The sequence below is a fragment of the Cyrtonyx montezumae genome, unplaced genomic scaffold, assembly GCF_038088225.1.
Source record: "Cyrtonyx montezumae isolate F1298 unplaced genomic scaffold, pur_monq_1.0 scaffold_2, whole genome shotgun sequence".
Taxonomy (NCBI): domain Eukaryota; kingdom Metazoa; phylum Chordata; class Aves; order Galliformes; family Odontophoridae; genus Cyrtonyx; species Cyrtonyx montezumae.
In genome coordinates, this window is record NW_027071936.1 from 32,883,140 (window position 1) to 32,899,911 (window position 16,772).

At 39.1% G+C, this 16,772-nt stretch overlaps 1 protein-coding gene across 1 annotated transcript in view; it reads left to right on the top strand.

Annotated features, from left to right (window-relative positions):
* Window positions 1–229: 229 nt before the first annotated feature.
* Window positions 230–16,772, top strand: part of PRDM5 (PR/SET domain 5) — an 84,000-nt gene continuing 67,457 nt past the window's right edge. Inside the window, exons 1-2 of the mRNA XM_065736834.1 lie at window positions 230–373; window positions 5,155–5,238. Coding sequence (XP_065592906.1) covers window positions 281–373; window positions 5,155–5,238 — 177 coding nt within the window. The 5' untranslated portion in view covers window positions 230–280. The remainder of the gene's footprint in view (window positions 374–5,154; window positions 5,239–16,772) is intronic.

Consider the following 16,772-nt stretch of genomic DNA (forward strand, 5'->3'; position numbering starts at 1 on the left):
GCCCCACACAGCTGACGGCAGGGCGCTGCCTGGCCACGAGGCGCCGGTGGCGCGAAACCCACTAATTGCTCTCCGCAGCCGCTGCCCCACGGGCGCGCGCGCCCCCTGCCGGCGCCCCGCCGCCTCTGCCCGGCCGCGGCGGGCAGGCTCCTCCCTCCTGCTCCTCGGGAGCGGGACGAGCCCCGCACCCAGCCCCTCTTCCTGCCCCCTCCCCCGGTGCGATGGAAGTCCCCGGGAACCCTCCTCCCCGCTAGCAGGCGGCGGCCCAGCCCGGTGCAAAATGCTGGGCATGTACGTGCCGGACAGGTTTGCCCTGAAGTCGTCCAAAGTGCAGGACGGGATGGGGCTCTACACGGCCCGCAGAGTGAAGAAGGTGGGTGACGGCCTGGGAGCGGCGGCGCGGCCCGGCCCGGCCCGGCGGGGAGCCGCTGCCACGTATCCCGGCAGAAGGGGACGGCTCAGCCCCGTTCGCTCGGCGCTCGCCCCACTTCCGCCCGGCCAGGCTCTCTCTGCCCGGGGCCGGCCGGTGCCCGGAGGGGCGGCGTGCCTGGGCGGGCAGCGGGACGGGCGGCCCGGCTACCTGCGGCGGGTGTGCTCTGCGAGATGCCGCTTTCCCAGCTTGTCCCGGCTTTATTTTGTGCTTCTGGGTTCGTTTAGTCCTCTCGGAGGCGGAGGTGCCCGTCTGTCGTTCTCAAGCTCTTGCCGCTTCCCGGCCGCTGCAGCCCGGCAGGCGGAGGGTTAATTCGTCACTGCGGGGACGGGGCAGGGTGTGGTCCCCCTGAGCCACGCTACCCGCAAATTCCTCCTGTCCCGAACAGGCCGTGGCCCTTGGTGCTCAATGACTGAAGGGAAAACCTCTTAATTGTTTGAAGTCCCTTTTAGAACTGCTAGTTGACACGTTTAAACAACTTGTTTCAACCACTAGAGGCGTTCCTGAAGATGTGAAGCCTGCATTACTGTGTGCTTCTGCTTGCTTTAAATATTTTGCTTTACGTCTTTGTCCAGGTTTTGGTGCTGTCAGATTTTGCAGTTGTCCACCAGGTCCTCCTTCAGGGCTAGAGGGAGGTAGAAGTGGATCAAGATTTTTATCACTTGGCTTAATGTTTTTTTTCCACTGAGGGTCTGAACTCTCATATTAAACCCTTGGGAATTCACACATGAGGACTGCTGTCTCGCATGAGTCCCTGGATTCTGAAATAGAATGAACTCGAGAGTGAAACTGACCAAAATTGTTATCTGTGTGTCAGTATCAGCTGAAGGTCTGAATCCTCTTCGTTCATACTGTTGTAAATCAAACCCTTAGATCTGCATGCTAGGAGAAATAGATCTTTTTCTTGGTAGGACTGCTCCATGTTGCTTTTTGAATTGTGGGTTTTTTTTTTTTTTGTTTGTTTGTTTTTTTACAGAACAGGTGTATGTTGTTACAGCTCTGCCTGCACAGCTGTGTCATTGTGAGCTCCTTGTACAGGACATCCTAGCAAAATTCAAAAGTTGCAAACGGGACAAGTACTGCATGTGGGTTGTGAAAGGAAAATGTGCAGACTGACAGTAAGATCTGTCAGCGTTTTAGGAGCACGTGTGTGAAATGTCTTTTATGGACTTGGTTTTTGTTTAGCTTTGAATCCTCTGTACTTTTAGCACCAGCAAGGTGTGGTTTGCAAAGTCCTGTCAGAAGCATGTGCCTGACTTTGTTCATCAGTAAGACCTAAGCACAGTGTGTGTTCTCAGCTGTTTGGAGAACAGTAATCATGTAAGCAACATGAATGATACACTGGGTATTACCAGGCTGTGTTCTACTCTTTTTCCATAGGAAAAGAATAAAAAATCACATCTGAAGTACTGTCAACTTTCCTCTTACCTGGTAATGAGTGCAGCAGCAGTGCTATACTTCATTTCTGTGATACAGAGTAGTGAACAGCTGTCTAATTAATAATTAATTGTTGATAATTCCTTGGAACACTGAGACTAGGAGTAATTGTTGAATGTGACACTAATTGTGATATAAAAGCTGTGTTCTTGTGCAGCTAACGCTGCACCTTTTATTTCCTACTGTTTTTGCATGGCTGTAATTGAAAGTCAAGCACAATTTAGATGGTCTTGTGTCAAAAATTGTGGTAACAACTGTCCAAGGGTGAAGTAATCATGAACTAGGCCTCTGAAAATGATAGTATTTACAAAATGTTGGTAATGATGTTTTGAATTGCTGTTTTTGCGCCTTCAGGCATCATGCCACGTTTTCAGTTTTTCTGTCCATAGGTGTAAAAGGTGGAATCTTTTTCATTTGCTTTGTTACCTTTACAAAAGCTGTAATTCTTTTGTAAGTTTTTCCCTCCGACATCTGGCCTTTGGATACAGGACCAGTATGATAACACTCTTGATATAATAATGAAGAAAGAGTTAGTGCATTTCTCAGCGCTCTGCTGAGATTGGAACAAGATTAGTCATGTTCTCAAAAGCAACTTTTTTGAATGATGTTCCTTTCATATCCTCAGTAATTTTTGCAGTTGACTTAAGACTCTGCTTTACTGATCTGAGAGGAAGTCTTACTATGTTTTTGATCTATATATTCAGTATGACAGCGTACTTACTAACTAGGACTAATCAAAATATTGGAAAAAATCATCCTTAAAGGGCGAATTAATAATAATGCTCATCCCGTGGACCTTTGTGTCACAAGACACCAGGTTTTGTGTCTCTAACTTCTGCTTTCTGTCAAGTTTGAGGAACTGTAAAAAGCACTTAGAAGTTTGAATCACCTCCAATCCATGTTACACTCTCTTTACGTTAGAGATGGGTATCTTGCCTTTTGCTTTCTCTATTGTTTTGAACTTCCAGAAGGGCTTAAACATATTGCAGTAGAGGCTTACTAGCTTGGAGTGGTAGAGCTATGAATGACATATGGTGTTTCTTGTTTTGAGTCGGTATGAACTACTAAGCTGATGCTGTGTTTCAAGCCAGAGGCGATGTAGGGTTCAGTGATGGGTAAAATTAATCCTGCAGGTGCTTTATCAGACAGGCATCTTTTGGATTGTGAGGATGAAAGTATTACTGAGGTGAGGGTTGTGGAAACCTCCGAAGCAGTTAAGGAATTAACTCATCTCTTTCTGCTCATTGAACTGTTACTCTGCTGCTGAAGTGAGTGTAAGAGACTAGCTGTTGAAAGTTCCTTATTCCTGAATGTCCTGAAATTATTTCTGTGTTAAATCTATGGAGAATATATTTTTTCTTTCCACAGAACAGAACTAATTTAGATTATAGTCAAACAAGCTTCTTTTCATCCTGATGATTGCTATAAATAACTGGAAATTCTGCAGGTACAATTATGCCCTTTTTCAGAGCTATTTTCCTATCTGCACTGAAGCTACTTGATGTTTTTTAAGGAAATGGAAAAAGCAAGTTTTGCTTGGCATGAGATATCTTTTCCAAAAGGAGCCTACCTTATCTTTACAGAGGCTAGAAAGGACCATACACCTCTAGAACAGAATTAGTCTGCTATCATCTTCTTTAACCTAAGCAAACAACATGGTAAATTGTCCCCCTTGTCACATCTGCATGGCCCCTGTTAGACAGTAGTGTGCTGCTGGAGTAGCCCTCAGGAGAAGCTGAGGGCTTTGGTGTCTGTGTGCAGGTAATTGTACTGACCAAATTTTGCCTTCATTGTGGATGGAATGAAAGAAGAAGGAAATGTCAGTTTGAGTGTTAAATCCTAGGGTTTTTTAAGCTGGCAGGAGAGCACCTGTGACCTCATATGATTAGCTGGAGTAGAAAACAGGGAAATGAAGGAATTGAAGCCCCAGAGTGCCAATTTTTGCTATTCCTGTGCATATTTGCATCTCCATTTCGTGATTTGGGCTCCGGTTATTCTGTGGTATTCTTGTCATTTTAGCTCCTTATTTTGCTGGCCTCTCTAAAGATATCTTTGTTGAGCACATTTTAAACTATTGCTTCTCAATTCTGTGTCATTATTATTCAATGCTGATTTTGCTTTTCTTTGTTACCTCTTCAGGTTTAGTTTTAAATGAGGTTTTTTTTTTTTATTAATATTTGGTTGGTTGTTTCTAGGAGGAATCATTGTGTAAATTTTCCATGGCACTTCTTCATTGGCACTGTACACACAGGCAAGGAAGGGAAAAGAAAAATGTGCAGCAGACTGTTCCTGGGACTGTGGAATGTGCCTGGGGGAGAGTATTTTCAGAGATCAATCCTTTTATTAGCCAAAATGTTGTAAAGACGAAACAAAGTTGTTTCTTATTGTGTAGTTATAACCTGTAATGCCCTCAAGTATATTAGAACCTTTCTATTTCAATGCTGCCTAAAGGAAAGTAGTATTCTGCATTCCAGTTTGTATGGTTTGTCATTGCAAATAAGGACAAGTACTGAAAAAAAAGACCTGGTTATAGAATATATATAAGCCCTGGTTATAGAATTTACCCTGCTGCTGACATGACATCTGGAAAGGAAAAAAGAAAAAAAAATAAAAAACACCGAACACCAAACTTCAAGAAGTTTGGAAGGACACATCAATGGATGCTTTCACAGTATATGTTAGGGCGAACAGGTGTTAGAGCATTTTAATTCTGTTTTTGAAGGCTTGAATTAATTCATAGACACGTGCATATTCCTACTTTTATAAATAAATCCATCTGTGTGTTTAAAACCTCAAAACTATTTAGTGAATTGATTTGTCGCACTTCAAAAAGTAGTGTTGCAAATAATCTTGCAAATAAATCTAATGTAAACTTTGTGCTTGCCAGATGCCAGATACTTTACATTTAGTAGGATGTCTACTGCAAGGTGATTCCTGAGAATCCTAGAAGAAATATGACTTGTAAATATAACCCTTATTTAAAATCTAGAAAAATGCTATTTGCTAAATTGGAAAATCAGATGAAGAGGAAAGGCATGGTTTTAAGAGATTCTCCAAGCCATAATAAGAGTGGGAATGAGCTTGAAGTTGAACTCATGATATTGTGCATATTTTTGTCAGATAGTTGGTTTCCAATGGAAAACTGCCCTTTTCCATTTGAAGCTAAAACTGAGACATCTGCTGGAGCTTGGGAATTCAATGTTGTTGGTTTTGTTTTTTAATTATTATTATTATTATTATTTTCTGGTGTCCTCACTGATTCATTTTCTTTTATAATAATTTCTTAGGGTGAAAAATTTGGCCCCTTTGCAGGGGAGAAGCGAATGCCTCAGGAGCTGGATGAGAACACAGACTGCAGACTCATGTGGGAAGTAAGTAGTCCACATCACACACATCAGTGTGGACTAACATCCACATCATCACACCTAGCAAAAACCGCTCCCAGAATTTTTACTATAACATTTTTTTTAAAGTTAAGGCTTAACGACACTGTAACTAGTCTTCATACTTACTGACGATGCTGAAGTACACTTTCTTGAGATAGGTATTACTTCTTATAAAGGATAAAGAAATAGCAAATGATAACTTCTTATCAATGAAATGTGAAGAATGTGAAAGCATAGCAGCACTGTGAAAGATCTTTGAAAAATGAACGTAAATAAAAATGATTAAAGTCATTTGAATATGGGAAGGTGACTGTAAGTTACAAGACACTGATTTATGCTTATCAACAGGTGTCAGCTCATATGAAACATTCTCTGCTGTGAAGCTTGAAGCAGCATTTGGTAATTCTATGATAATTGTATGATAAATAGTGTGATAAAAGTTATTGTATTTACCAACATTGGTAATTCTCTGTGTAAGTGTGAGATCTTTAACAAAATAAACCTGGTGCTATAGGCAAATGAAGGTACAGGGCTTTTCAGGGATCTTCTAAACTTGTTCAGAACACCTGCTTTTGTGCTTCTGTTCCATTGTAATCTTTCTTTTCTGTTATAGTTCTTTGAGCATAATCCCTCCTCTTCCCCCCAAACCTTTTCTTTTTTTCTGTCCAAGTGAACAGTTTCAACTGGAAGCACATTTAGTCCTCATTTTTACTGGGAAAAGTACTCATTTTCAAGGTTCTTGAGGCTACTTGGTTTTCAGTGGTTAGGCATGGAAGGATGGCGGATATTTTGATGTTATACGGCACTGTGCAAAAACTTAGGCTTGACCACCTGCCTTAGATGATTATCCATGCATCTATTGCAAAAAAAATCCCAACAACCCACAGTACAACAAATCCAACTTATTTAAAACAAACAAAGAAACCCGAACACTTCTGGCATTAACATTCCTGACATCTCTATAGAGAGAGCATAGTGTTGTTATAGTCTTAGCAGAGCTATAGATAGATTCAGTGCAGTAGAATGATGTGGGAAAGAATACTGAAAGGTAAGCTCTCATTTTGTGAAACCTGTCTTCAGTTTAAATCCAGGGATGGAGTGGCAAAATATCCATAGCTGAGTTTTAACTCAAGCCTAAGAATTCCTGTACCTTTGTCCCTTTCTCCTCAAATGAATCTGTTTTGTCTTTGGGGACTTCCCCAACATATCTGTTCCCACAGAGGTGTAGACAATTCCTTCCTCTGATTCCTTTGATTATGTATCAAGAGCAACTGTTATGATCTTGTTTATTCTCAGCTGAAAAAACAACAACAGTACAATGTGCTTTTGTTTCAGATGTTTTCTGAATACAATATGTGTTAATAGGCCCTGGCTTACTTGCCCTTTCGTAATGTTTTTACAGTTTATTTTAAATTAATAAAATATTCGAGCTAGAACAAGGTTTTTAGAAGGGATGGTAGGTGGATTATAGGAGCTTTCTAGCTTCTATAGGTCTTTAAGTTGGTTGGAAAGCCATATGAGTTTCCAGATGTCTCATTGCTGATGATTAAATGAGATTTATCTGTTTCTCTAAGTCAGAAAATAAAAGGGAAATACATGTATTTATTGATGACACTAATATGACCCCATCGACAGCAAACCAGAAAATGAGATTTTTATGAGCTGTTCTAAAACCTTTTCATAATATCTTGTTGTAACCTAGTTTTGAGAGCCTTGAAAAGATTCCTGCATACCAAATTTTATGACTTCCTGAATGTTTGAGCCTAAGTTGTTCATGTTTACTGAAGTTGATCTGAACACGAACTTTATATTATAATTTGAATCATGCTGGGAGTAGTCTTAAGTTGAAAATTGAGACCAGGAATGCAGAAAGTAAAAAGTAAAACAGTCCAAGTAAATGGTTATTCCAGAGACTGTGGGAGGCAGTCATAGCAACCAGCCAAGTTTGTGTGTAGTCAGCTGTACCAAATATATTAAAAATAATTAAGTTGATGACTATTGGATGAAGGAACCTTAAGGCCTGAACTCGCAATCTGTCTGCATTGAAAAAAAAGCAAACAGTAATACACTTTCAGAGGGGGCACCTTAAGAAAGAAAGCTAAATAGTAGAAGCTTTTCAAAGGTCAAGTAAAAATGAACCTTAAAGGAACATTTTTTTATTGGTGTGTGAGTTCTGAGTTCCTAACTTTGACTCTGTGGAATGGTTTTCTTTAAGGAAGTTTACTGCATGCATTTCTAGTGGTGTAGAATAGTGGTCTCTGATGTGGCCTGTCTTCAGCAAGCTATTGTTGTTTTTCCAAGACCAGCATTCTGAGTTGGCATCTTTACGACATCACGCTGGGTGGGAATTCATAGAATCATAGAACTGTTTGAGTTAGAAGGGATCTGTAAAGTCATCTAGTCCAACTGCTCTGCAATGAACAGGGACACCTACAGCTAGATCAGGTTGCTCAGAGCTCCATCCAGCCTGAATTGTTTGTGTTACATTTTCCTTTGGTTTTTGAGAAAACATGGGATCTAAAGGAATTTATTGGGTCAAATGATTTTAAATATAGATCTAATAACATTAAGATTTGTGTTTAACTAAAATGTAGCAGAATGCTACTTTGTGTGCCCATAAGCTGTTCATTCAACAGACTGCAGAAAATTGGGGTGGGGTTGGGGGAAGGGGTTCATTCACTGTGTTACCTTTGTAAATAGTTGCTGAAATATTTTATTTACAAATTGATGGGCTAATGAAAAACCACTCAACACTGTAGTAACCATTTAGTTAGAAATAATAAAAAAGACAAGAAAAAAGTCTCGAGACTTTGTACTTCTTTCTTACTGTTGATAAGCCACCTTCCAGTTATGCTTCAGCCCCTGTGCTACTCTGTCTGCCCAAATTGCATGTTGTACTAGTCAGAAGTGCAGCTAGTTACTACTGATGATTTGTGAGTTTTGTTCCTGTTCATGGGATCCCACTAGCGCCTTGATTAAGTACTGCTTTGCTGGTCTATATTAGTGTAACTGACAGAGCAATTTTAAATTATGTGTATTTGCTTGAAGAGAAAGTGCTCTGGGGCAAGAACAGAATAATCTTTAGATATTAAATTTCATGGAGGTTTTTACCTCCGGAGGATCAGATGTCCTTTTTAATATTTATTGCTCCCTTCAGGATGGAAAGGGAGGATATCTATTCATTTTATTTTGTTTACTATTCCTAACTGAGAAAGTGGTATTCTTTTCAATACTGTTGGATTGTGGTAAGCATATATTTTGGATTTGGCAAATGTTAAAGCAGGAAAGACTGGACAGACTTAGTCCTTCTTCGCATGCTCTGAGGAGCAATGTTTAGGATAGGAGTGGTACTTAATACATGATGTAACGCTGACTGATACATATCTAGGTTGTTTTCTGTGTATCTGCCAAGATTGTTTTCTTCATTGTTACATGAAATCCAAGAGCAGAAACATAGTAGCAAACAGTTTCTGTGGAAGCTAATACGTTTATTAAGAAGTGAAATGACTATGTTTTGTCTGCTTAACTTCCAACACTTCTGCAATGACAGTTTTTTTTCAGTTAAAAGGCCCCCCAAAATTGCCAGAGTACTATGAAGATAGCATAACACCTACTATTAACTGCAACTAGCTTTTGGTTGGAGCTTTAATACTTGCCGCTTGAGGTATGAGAAGTCAAGTGGTTTAAACTAATAGCATTGCTTTTTTTCTTCTATATCTTGGTAGTAGAATGTGGTTCTGGCAAAGAAAAGCTTTTACATATAGGACATTAACTTGAATAATATTCTAAATTTCATGGCAAAGTTAATCTTATTTTGAAATTCTCTGAGTTTACTCTGAAGATAAAGGAACTAGATTTCCAAAACAATATTTATTTTTTTTCTTTGTGAAGACTAGCTTCCCAATAAATATTTATAAAGTTGCTTGCTTTTAGTACTGTTTTTGGGATCTTGAAAGTAAGTTGACTTAAAATAACTTCTGCCAATCAAAAGTGGGACGTTGATGTTGTTTCCAAGGGTATTCCCCCTCTCCCAATTACAATTTTGTGTAATAGAATCTTGGTATTATTGAATTAATACCAATTGATATAGATGAGTATCTAAAAATAGTCATTAATATTTTTACTTGTTTATGTAGCCAAATTTCACAAATCACCTATTTTAAACTTTAATTTAGTCATTATTCTTGTTAAGTGTGTGACTTTGCAGTCTCTTTAGTGACTTTTGGAGCAAGCCCATTGTAGGACCTTAATGATGTTTAGTTTTTGTGATGAGGAGGGGCTACCTCTGAAAGTGAGAACATTAGGATCACTGCTTCAGTTAGGTGATGTGTTCAACCTCTTAGAATTTCCATTTTGTTAGTTTGAGGTGGTGGCATTCAGACTTGAATAGAAGGTCAGACAAAAATTGCTTCAGAAGACTTTGATATCTTTCCAGTAAGCATAAAGCTCAACCCTTTTTGCGGAAGGTCTAAAATGAAACCTTGTGAACCATTCTGTCTTTGACAATGTCAAATACTGTCATGAACCAGCATGATATTCATTAGTATGAAAAAATGTTACTCTGTGTTTTGGTTGGAGGAAAATGTATATCACCTATGAGCCAGTATTTCTTCATCAGCAAGCAAACCATCAGATACCATGTAAAGTTTCTTTTTCAAGTTTTAATATAGTACTTTCTATAGAGACTTTAAAATGTGGGTTTCTACTCTGTGAAGTGGGTCTGAAACTCAGGATGCAGAAACATCACACCTATTTGTTTTTTACCATTAAAAATAAAAATTGTTCTCAGCTAATTAAAAACAAAAAAAACCAAAACAAAAAAAAAGTCACAAAAATCGAGAAAACTTGAGAGAATATAGGTTTTTTTTTTTAGATTTATAAACATTTAGAAAATGGTTTCCCAGAAAGTAGATGACATGTTAACTGCCTTCAGCAAGGATGACCATCTGCTTATTTTCACTGAAGTTGTTTTTCCTTCTTTTCTTGCCAGATGTGGGTAGTACAGTACAATTGCACTCATGAACATTTTTAAGTAGCATACGTAACACCTTGAATGCATTTTGAATATCTGTAGATTATTTCAGTGCAGCATAAAAGTCTAGCAGATGGAGTAGTGATGGTGTGAATGGGCATTACAAGCATCTTAAGAACTACTGATGTCTGTAGCATTTCATTTGGTAGCTTCTACAATTTTTGTTCCCCCTAATACTTACATAGTGATACAATATTTGCTATTGCAGCATAGTCTGGTGATATCCTGGTTGATCTTGAAGTAAAACCACCTGTATGGTGGCAGTGAATGTCAGATATTTCATCTTACTGTAAAGATATTTTACTGAACTGACACCTTGTATGTTAATTGTCAAGGGGATGATTCTTAAATACATCTATTTTAGGTATTTTGTTGGGTGCTTTGTTAATATGAATGCAGTTTAGATGCTTAATTTTAGTGGGTGACCAAATAATAAGGGTGTTGTAAAGTACATATCTTGCCGTGAATTATGAGGCAAGAAATTTGAACCTTGTTTTAGATTCATGACAATTTATTTATACTTAAATTTGAGGTGAATTGCTACTTAATTATTTGGCCTGTGAAATTAAAGACAACTGCATGTCTGTTAACATTACTCCCTGGTAGTAAATGGAAAGTCCAATGTATCTCCATTGCTTACAGAAAGTGCAGGAACATCTTGGCCACAGTTGTCAAAAGGGCCTCAGAATTAAATGGATCCTAAAACAGGGTGGTCTGCTGAACTACAGCAGGCAACCTCAATTTTTCTGGATTTACCCCTTTATTTAGAGGAAGGAAGGATAAGGTCCTGTTTCTACACAAAAACAAAACAATTGAGAAACAAACAAAAGAACATAGCACGACATTGCTTATTTGTGCCTGGGGTTTTCAGTTCTGTTTCTAGCTATTTCAACAGGTTTCTCATGTTGACCATAGGCATATCAAACCCATCTAGGTCTTCGTTGATCTGTGAAGATGACTAAATTCTTTATTATTTAGAGGTTGTCTAATGTAGACAGGTGGCAGGTTCAAATATGACAATTTTAAGATAGGAATATGTTTACAAGCATAATAAAATAGATTCTACTTAAGAAAATTTTTAGGGAACCTCAACCTTATAGAAATCTTCTGTCTCTTCTAAAAGTTTTATGGCTATCAAGAAAAAACATACTGTAACTGTTTATGGGGAAAATGCAGCTATTTGCCTGCAGATTGTTTAAGAAAAGCCTTTTAAAGCATTTTCTGCTTTAGTTTGTGATATATAAAAGCGTTTTTCACTTCCTCCCCCCAGTAAGGTATCCTTTGTTTTCCAACAATTTTCTGCAAGAAATAGCTGTTAGGCTAGTAGTCCTGAAGATTCTTGGAGTAGTTCATTGATGGGAAAGGAACAGATTGAGAACAGACTGGAATTCTGTGGCAGAATGAATTCTGTATAGCTCTTCAGGTCTCATGTGCAGTAAGTGGTCAGGTTTTGTGTCTGAACCCTTGTGGAAGAGGTTTAATGGATGTAAACAAAGCCAAGAAACCTTAGCTTATTCATTATGGAGAGTTTGCTTGTTGTGTTCTTAAAAATTAATCGCTGAATCTTTGTTCTGCAGGGGTGGAGAGAGAAATTGCAGTTATCTTTAGGTTTCTTAAGGAGCACATAAGCAGCTTGACACCATCTTCCTATTTTCTTCTTTTGCTGTTATAGCTTATGCAACTGCCAGGATTGTGGAGATGTATTGAAGCTATATCTGTCATACATGCTTTTCAGTCTTGCTGATGGGGAATGCAGGAGAAAATTTCCAGTCACTGTAGCTAGCAGAATTTTGTAGTGCAGCAGAGCAACATATGTCTTAGTGACAGCCATCTTTGATCCTGTCTCCTTCTAACTATGAACACACATGAGCTGGATGAAAGCATTTTATTTTTCATTTGTTTGTCTATTTCACTAGTCTGGTTTTCTTGTTTGGTGGTTGTGTCACAAAGCAAAAGGCTGACTGAGGACTCAAGTAGGCTGTTATTGGAGAGTGCATCCTTTGGGATGTACTCCAAACATCACTGCAATTCATTAGTAGTTCAGTATGGATGATACTTAAGTGCACGTGCTTTCAAATGAATATAATATAGAGTCCAACTCTTTATTTTGTTTAGCCACCATGATTAGCTCACGCTGCCTTTTTTTAGTTTAAGGAATATGCTTGCAAAGCAGGAGTTTGTTTGTTTGTTGTTTTTTTTTAAATAAATAGATAAAGTTGGAGATTTCCTGCCATGGTGCTCAAAGACTGGATACACATTTAAAAAACTCATCCATTTAACTGGTGAGGAAAGGAATGGTAAATGTCACCAATCTAGTCCATGTTAAGTATGATGTTTTGACTGTGTTTTTCTATTTTTTTCCCTTACTCACATCTGTGTATTTAATGCAGTATTATTTCTTTATGAGGTGGAAAAAAGCTATAGAAAGTATAGCATGTTTTTGAAGAATGTATTGTATTTTATCAATAGTTTCCTTGCGTGTTAAGTCTTTGCTTTGTATTTGACATCCCTTTATGGACTGGCAGAGATTAAGAAAGGACAACTGAGATGACCACATATTGCTGCTGTGAATATAAATCATTGCGACATAGTTTAAGGATCAAACAAATGAAGAAGAATGGATGAAAAGCTAGTAGTGTAACGCATGTTCTTCATAATAGGATCTTGATTCTTTTTCTAATCCCAAGTCAGGATCTGATGGAAACCTTTATAAGACCTGCATGGTGGGCCTCTCTAATGCAGCCTTTAGTAGCTGTAGCTAAATCACAGAGCCATTATCTTGACTTAAATTGCTCACAGATGTTCGTCTTCACTGCTAACTATTATTGCTCAGGCAAAGTGAAGTTCTGCTCTGTGGGTATTTTGAACTTGGTGATTATTACAGTATAATTGATGCAATACTTCTGTGAGGAAGGGGGCAGGGACTTTTCAGAAGGTAAACACACCATTTATATGGTTTTTTTTTGTGTGAAGTTGGGACTCACTTTTATGGTTTGCAGTCATTCTCCTCAAGTTACTGGTGAAGCCAACAGTTCCAGCAAGGAGCAGATATTATTTCCTAGTGGAATAGTCAGCAAATGCAGAATAGTTAAGCTTGGAAAGAGCCTCTGGAGTTTATCTGGTCCAATTCACCTTTTTTGGCAGATCCACTTACAGTCAGTTTTCTAGGACCATGTCTAGACAACTCTTGAGAATTTCCAAGAATGAAGACCCTATAGCCTCTCTAGAGAAGGTGTTCTACCACTTAGTGTTTGATAATGTTTTTTCCAGGTGTGTTTAAGTATGTAGATTTGACACTTTTGGCTTCGGTCATCTGTGTGTTTGAAAGTTAAACAACTTTGAAAAATTAAAACATGCCTCTGAAGATAGAGTCTTCCTTTAGAAGAGCAGTAATATGTTTCAAAGACCTGCTTTTGTTTGCAGAGCTGCAGTAGGTTTTTTGTATTAGTCTGAGAACAGCATGCTGTCATATTGATAATTAAATGCAGGTTTGTTTTTTTGTTGTTGTTGTTCTAACAGTATCTTAAAAGTGTAGGTAACTTAAGCAGCCATACAGAAGACATATTGCATCTGTAAAAAAACAAATACAGCAAGAATGTGAACAATTTAAATACAAAGCCATGATGACAATCTAATTTTGATCTTGCATAGCTGAAATCCCTAGCTCTTAGGAAATACTTACTCTGGAAACTTCTTGTTGATGGATGAAAATATGTTCCTCATATAAATAAATCATATGGAATTTTTGTAGCTCCGTGACCTTTTTTCATGGCTTTCTATCTTCTGTTTCAGAGACATTTAAGTGACACTCTATTTAAAAGAAAACAAGCAATCCATTTTTAATATGCCAGAAGGGCAGGTATATTATTTCAGCAGTATTTCTTTGTGTTGTAAGAGCAAGGAATCACTTGATTAAAATTAGGTTTCTATTTCTATTCTCATTTTGACAGTGCAAACTTATCAGAAATTCTGTGGATCTGCAACATAATTTCCTGATGTGGAGATTATGTGTCTTAAGTAATTCGTTCTTTAAAACATTGGCTAACAGAAATATCAGATAATTTGTTTGATCTGGTGTTATAACTATTAATAAACATTGTTTGAAGAAATTGGTTCTACTACTACTGATGTTCTGGAGTGGGAACAGTGCAACGACTCATTCATCGGTTAAAGCTTTTGTGCTTACATGTGCCTTCAGTTCTACAGCGCAGCTTTTAGAAGTTGGTTCTTTACTTAGTGAACAAAGACTGTGTTTATTTGCCATACTAAATAATTTATGCCCCTTCACCTATGTAGTGTGTTAATTTGTTGTTACTGAAATCATTATTTCAGGCAGCGCAGAGCTGTAGAATGCTTTTGTTTAGAAGGAGACTTAAAGTTAATCTAGTTGCAATCCCCATGCTGTGGATTGCCACCCCCATTATATCAGGCTACTTAGGGCCCCATACAGCCCGACCTTGAACACCTCCAGACATCCAAAGATTCTCTGGGCCTCACCACTCTCATTGTAAAGGATTTCTTTCTAATATCTAATCTATAACAACTGTCTTCTAGTGTAAAGCAGTTAAGCCTTGTCGCATTACTACACTCTGCAAAAAGAGTTTATCTCATTTTCCTGTAGGCCCCCTTTAGGGTCCAGAGAGCTGCTATAAGGTGTTCTCGCAGCCCTCTTTTCTTTGACTGAATAAATTAAGACTAACTGATAATCATTGAGGCTACACGTTTATATTTCCCTTGAATAGGTATGTGTGAAAGATGTTGAAGTGAGCCCTAAAGTAGGGTATATGGAACAGATAAATGCATTTGTATTGTTCTGGAGATAGTTCTTATGATGTGTGAAAGGAAAAAAAAAAGAAACTGAAAAAACTCTATAGAAGATTTAGGAGGGAAATGAAAAATAAAGTTTTGAAGAAGTAGTTTATGAGTTTCTGGGATGTTTAGTATTGATGTGGCACAATTATGTTAGCCGTAGGGTTAACAATACTGAAATAGTATTTACTGGATTTGGAATTTCACAGAATCACTGAGTTTGGAAGGGACTTCAATAGGTCATTGAGGTCAACCCCCCGCTAAAGAGGGTTCTATACAGGTCTTGACAGGTCTTGAATATCTCCATGGAGGGAGACTCCACAACCTCTCTGGGCAACAAATAAGATGTCAGTCATCTTACTGTGGAGAAATGCATCCACGTTAGTACAGAACTTCCCATTTTCAAGTCTTAGACCATTGTTCCTTGTCCTATTGCTGCATGCCACTAAGAAGAGCCTGGCCTCACCCATTTGCCTGCCACCTCCTTTTAGATAATTATAAACATTTATCAGCTCCCCTCTCAGATTTCTTTTCCCATACCAAAACAGACCCAGGTTACCCAGCCTTTCCTTATAGGGGCGACACTCCAGGCCCTTTATCATCCTTGTGGCCCTCTGCTGGACTTCTTGTAGGAGATCCCTGTCCTTTTTGAACTGAGAAGCCCAGAACTGGACACAGTACTCCAGATGTAGCCTCACAAGGGCAGAGGAGAGGGGGAGGATAACCTCCCTCAACCTGCTGTTCATGCTCTTTTTAACGCACCCCAGGATATCATTGACTTTCTTGGACAGAAGGGTACACTACTGGCTTGTGGCTGACCTGTTGTCTACCAGGACCCTAAAGTCCTTCTCCTCAGAGCTCATCTCACACAGGTCATCCCCTAACCATGCAGTTATTCCTTCCCAGGCACAAGACTCTACACTGACTCTGTTTAAACCTCATCAGGTTATTCCCTGCTCCAGTCTGTCCAGGTTGAATGGTAGCGCAACCTTCCAGAGTGTTAACCACTCCTCTCAGCTTTTTATTATCAGCAAACTTGCCTGAGGGTGGACTCCATCATCAACCTGGATGAAGGGATAAAGATATTGAACAAGACCAGACCCAGTACCAACCCCTGGGGAACACAATTTACGCCTCCAACCAGACTCTGTGCTTCTGTTAACAACTCTATGCCCTGCCAGCCAGCCAGTTCTCAGTCCACCTAACTGTGCAATCATCTATCCCATGCTTTCTAAATTTCATAACAAGGATGCTGTGGGAGACAGTGTCAAATGCTTTGCTGAAGTCAGGGTACACAGCATCCTCTGCTCTCCCCCCATCTACTCACCCTGTGATGACATCATCGGAGGCTACCAGGTTGGTTAAGCTTGCCTTCTCCTTGGTGAATCCACTTTGACTCCTCCTGATAACCTTCTTTTCTTTCAGTTGTTTGAAGGTGGTATCCAAAACAAGTTGTTCTATCGCTTTCCAGGAATGGAGATGAGGCTAACTGGCCTGTAGTTTCCTGGATCCTCTTTCTTGACCTTTTTGAAGACTGGAGTGATGTTGGCTATCCTCCAGTCTTCAGGGATCTCTCCTGTTTGCCAAGATCTTTCAAACATGATAGAGAGCAGTTCAGCAATCACCTCTGCCAGTTTTCTCAGAACATGAGTGCATCTCATCAAGGACCATGAGTTTG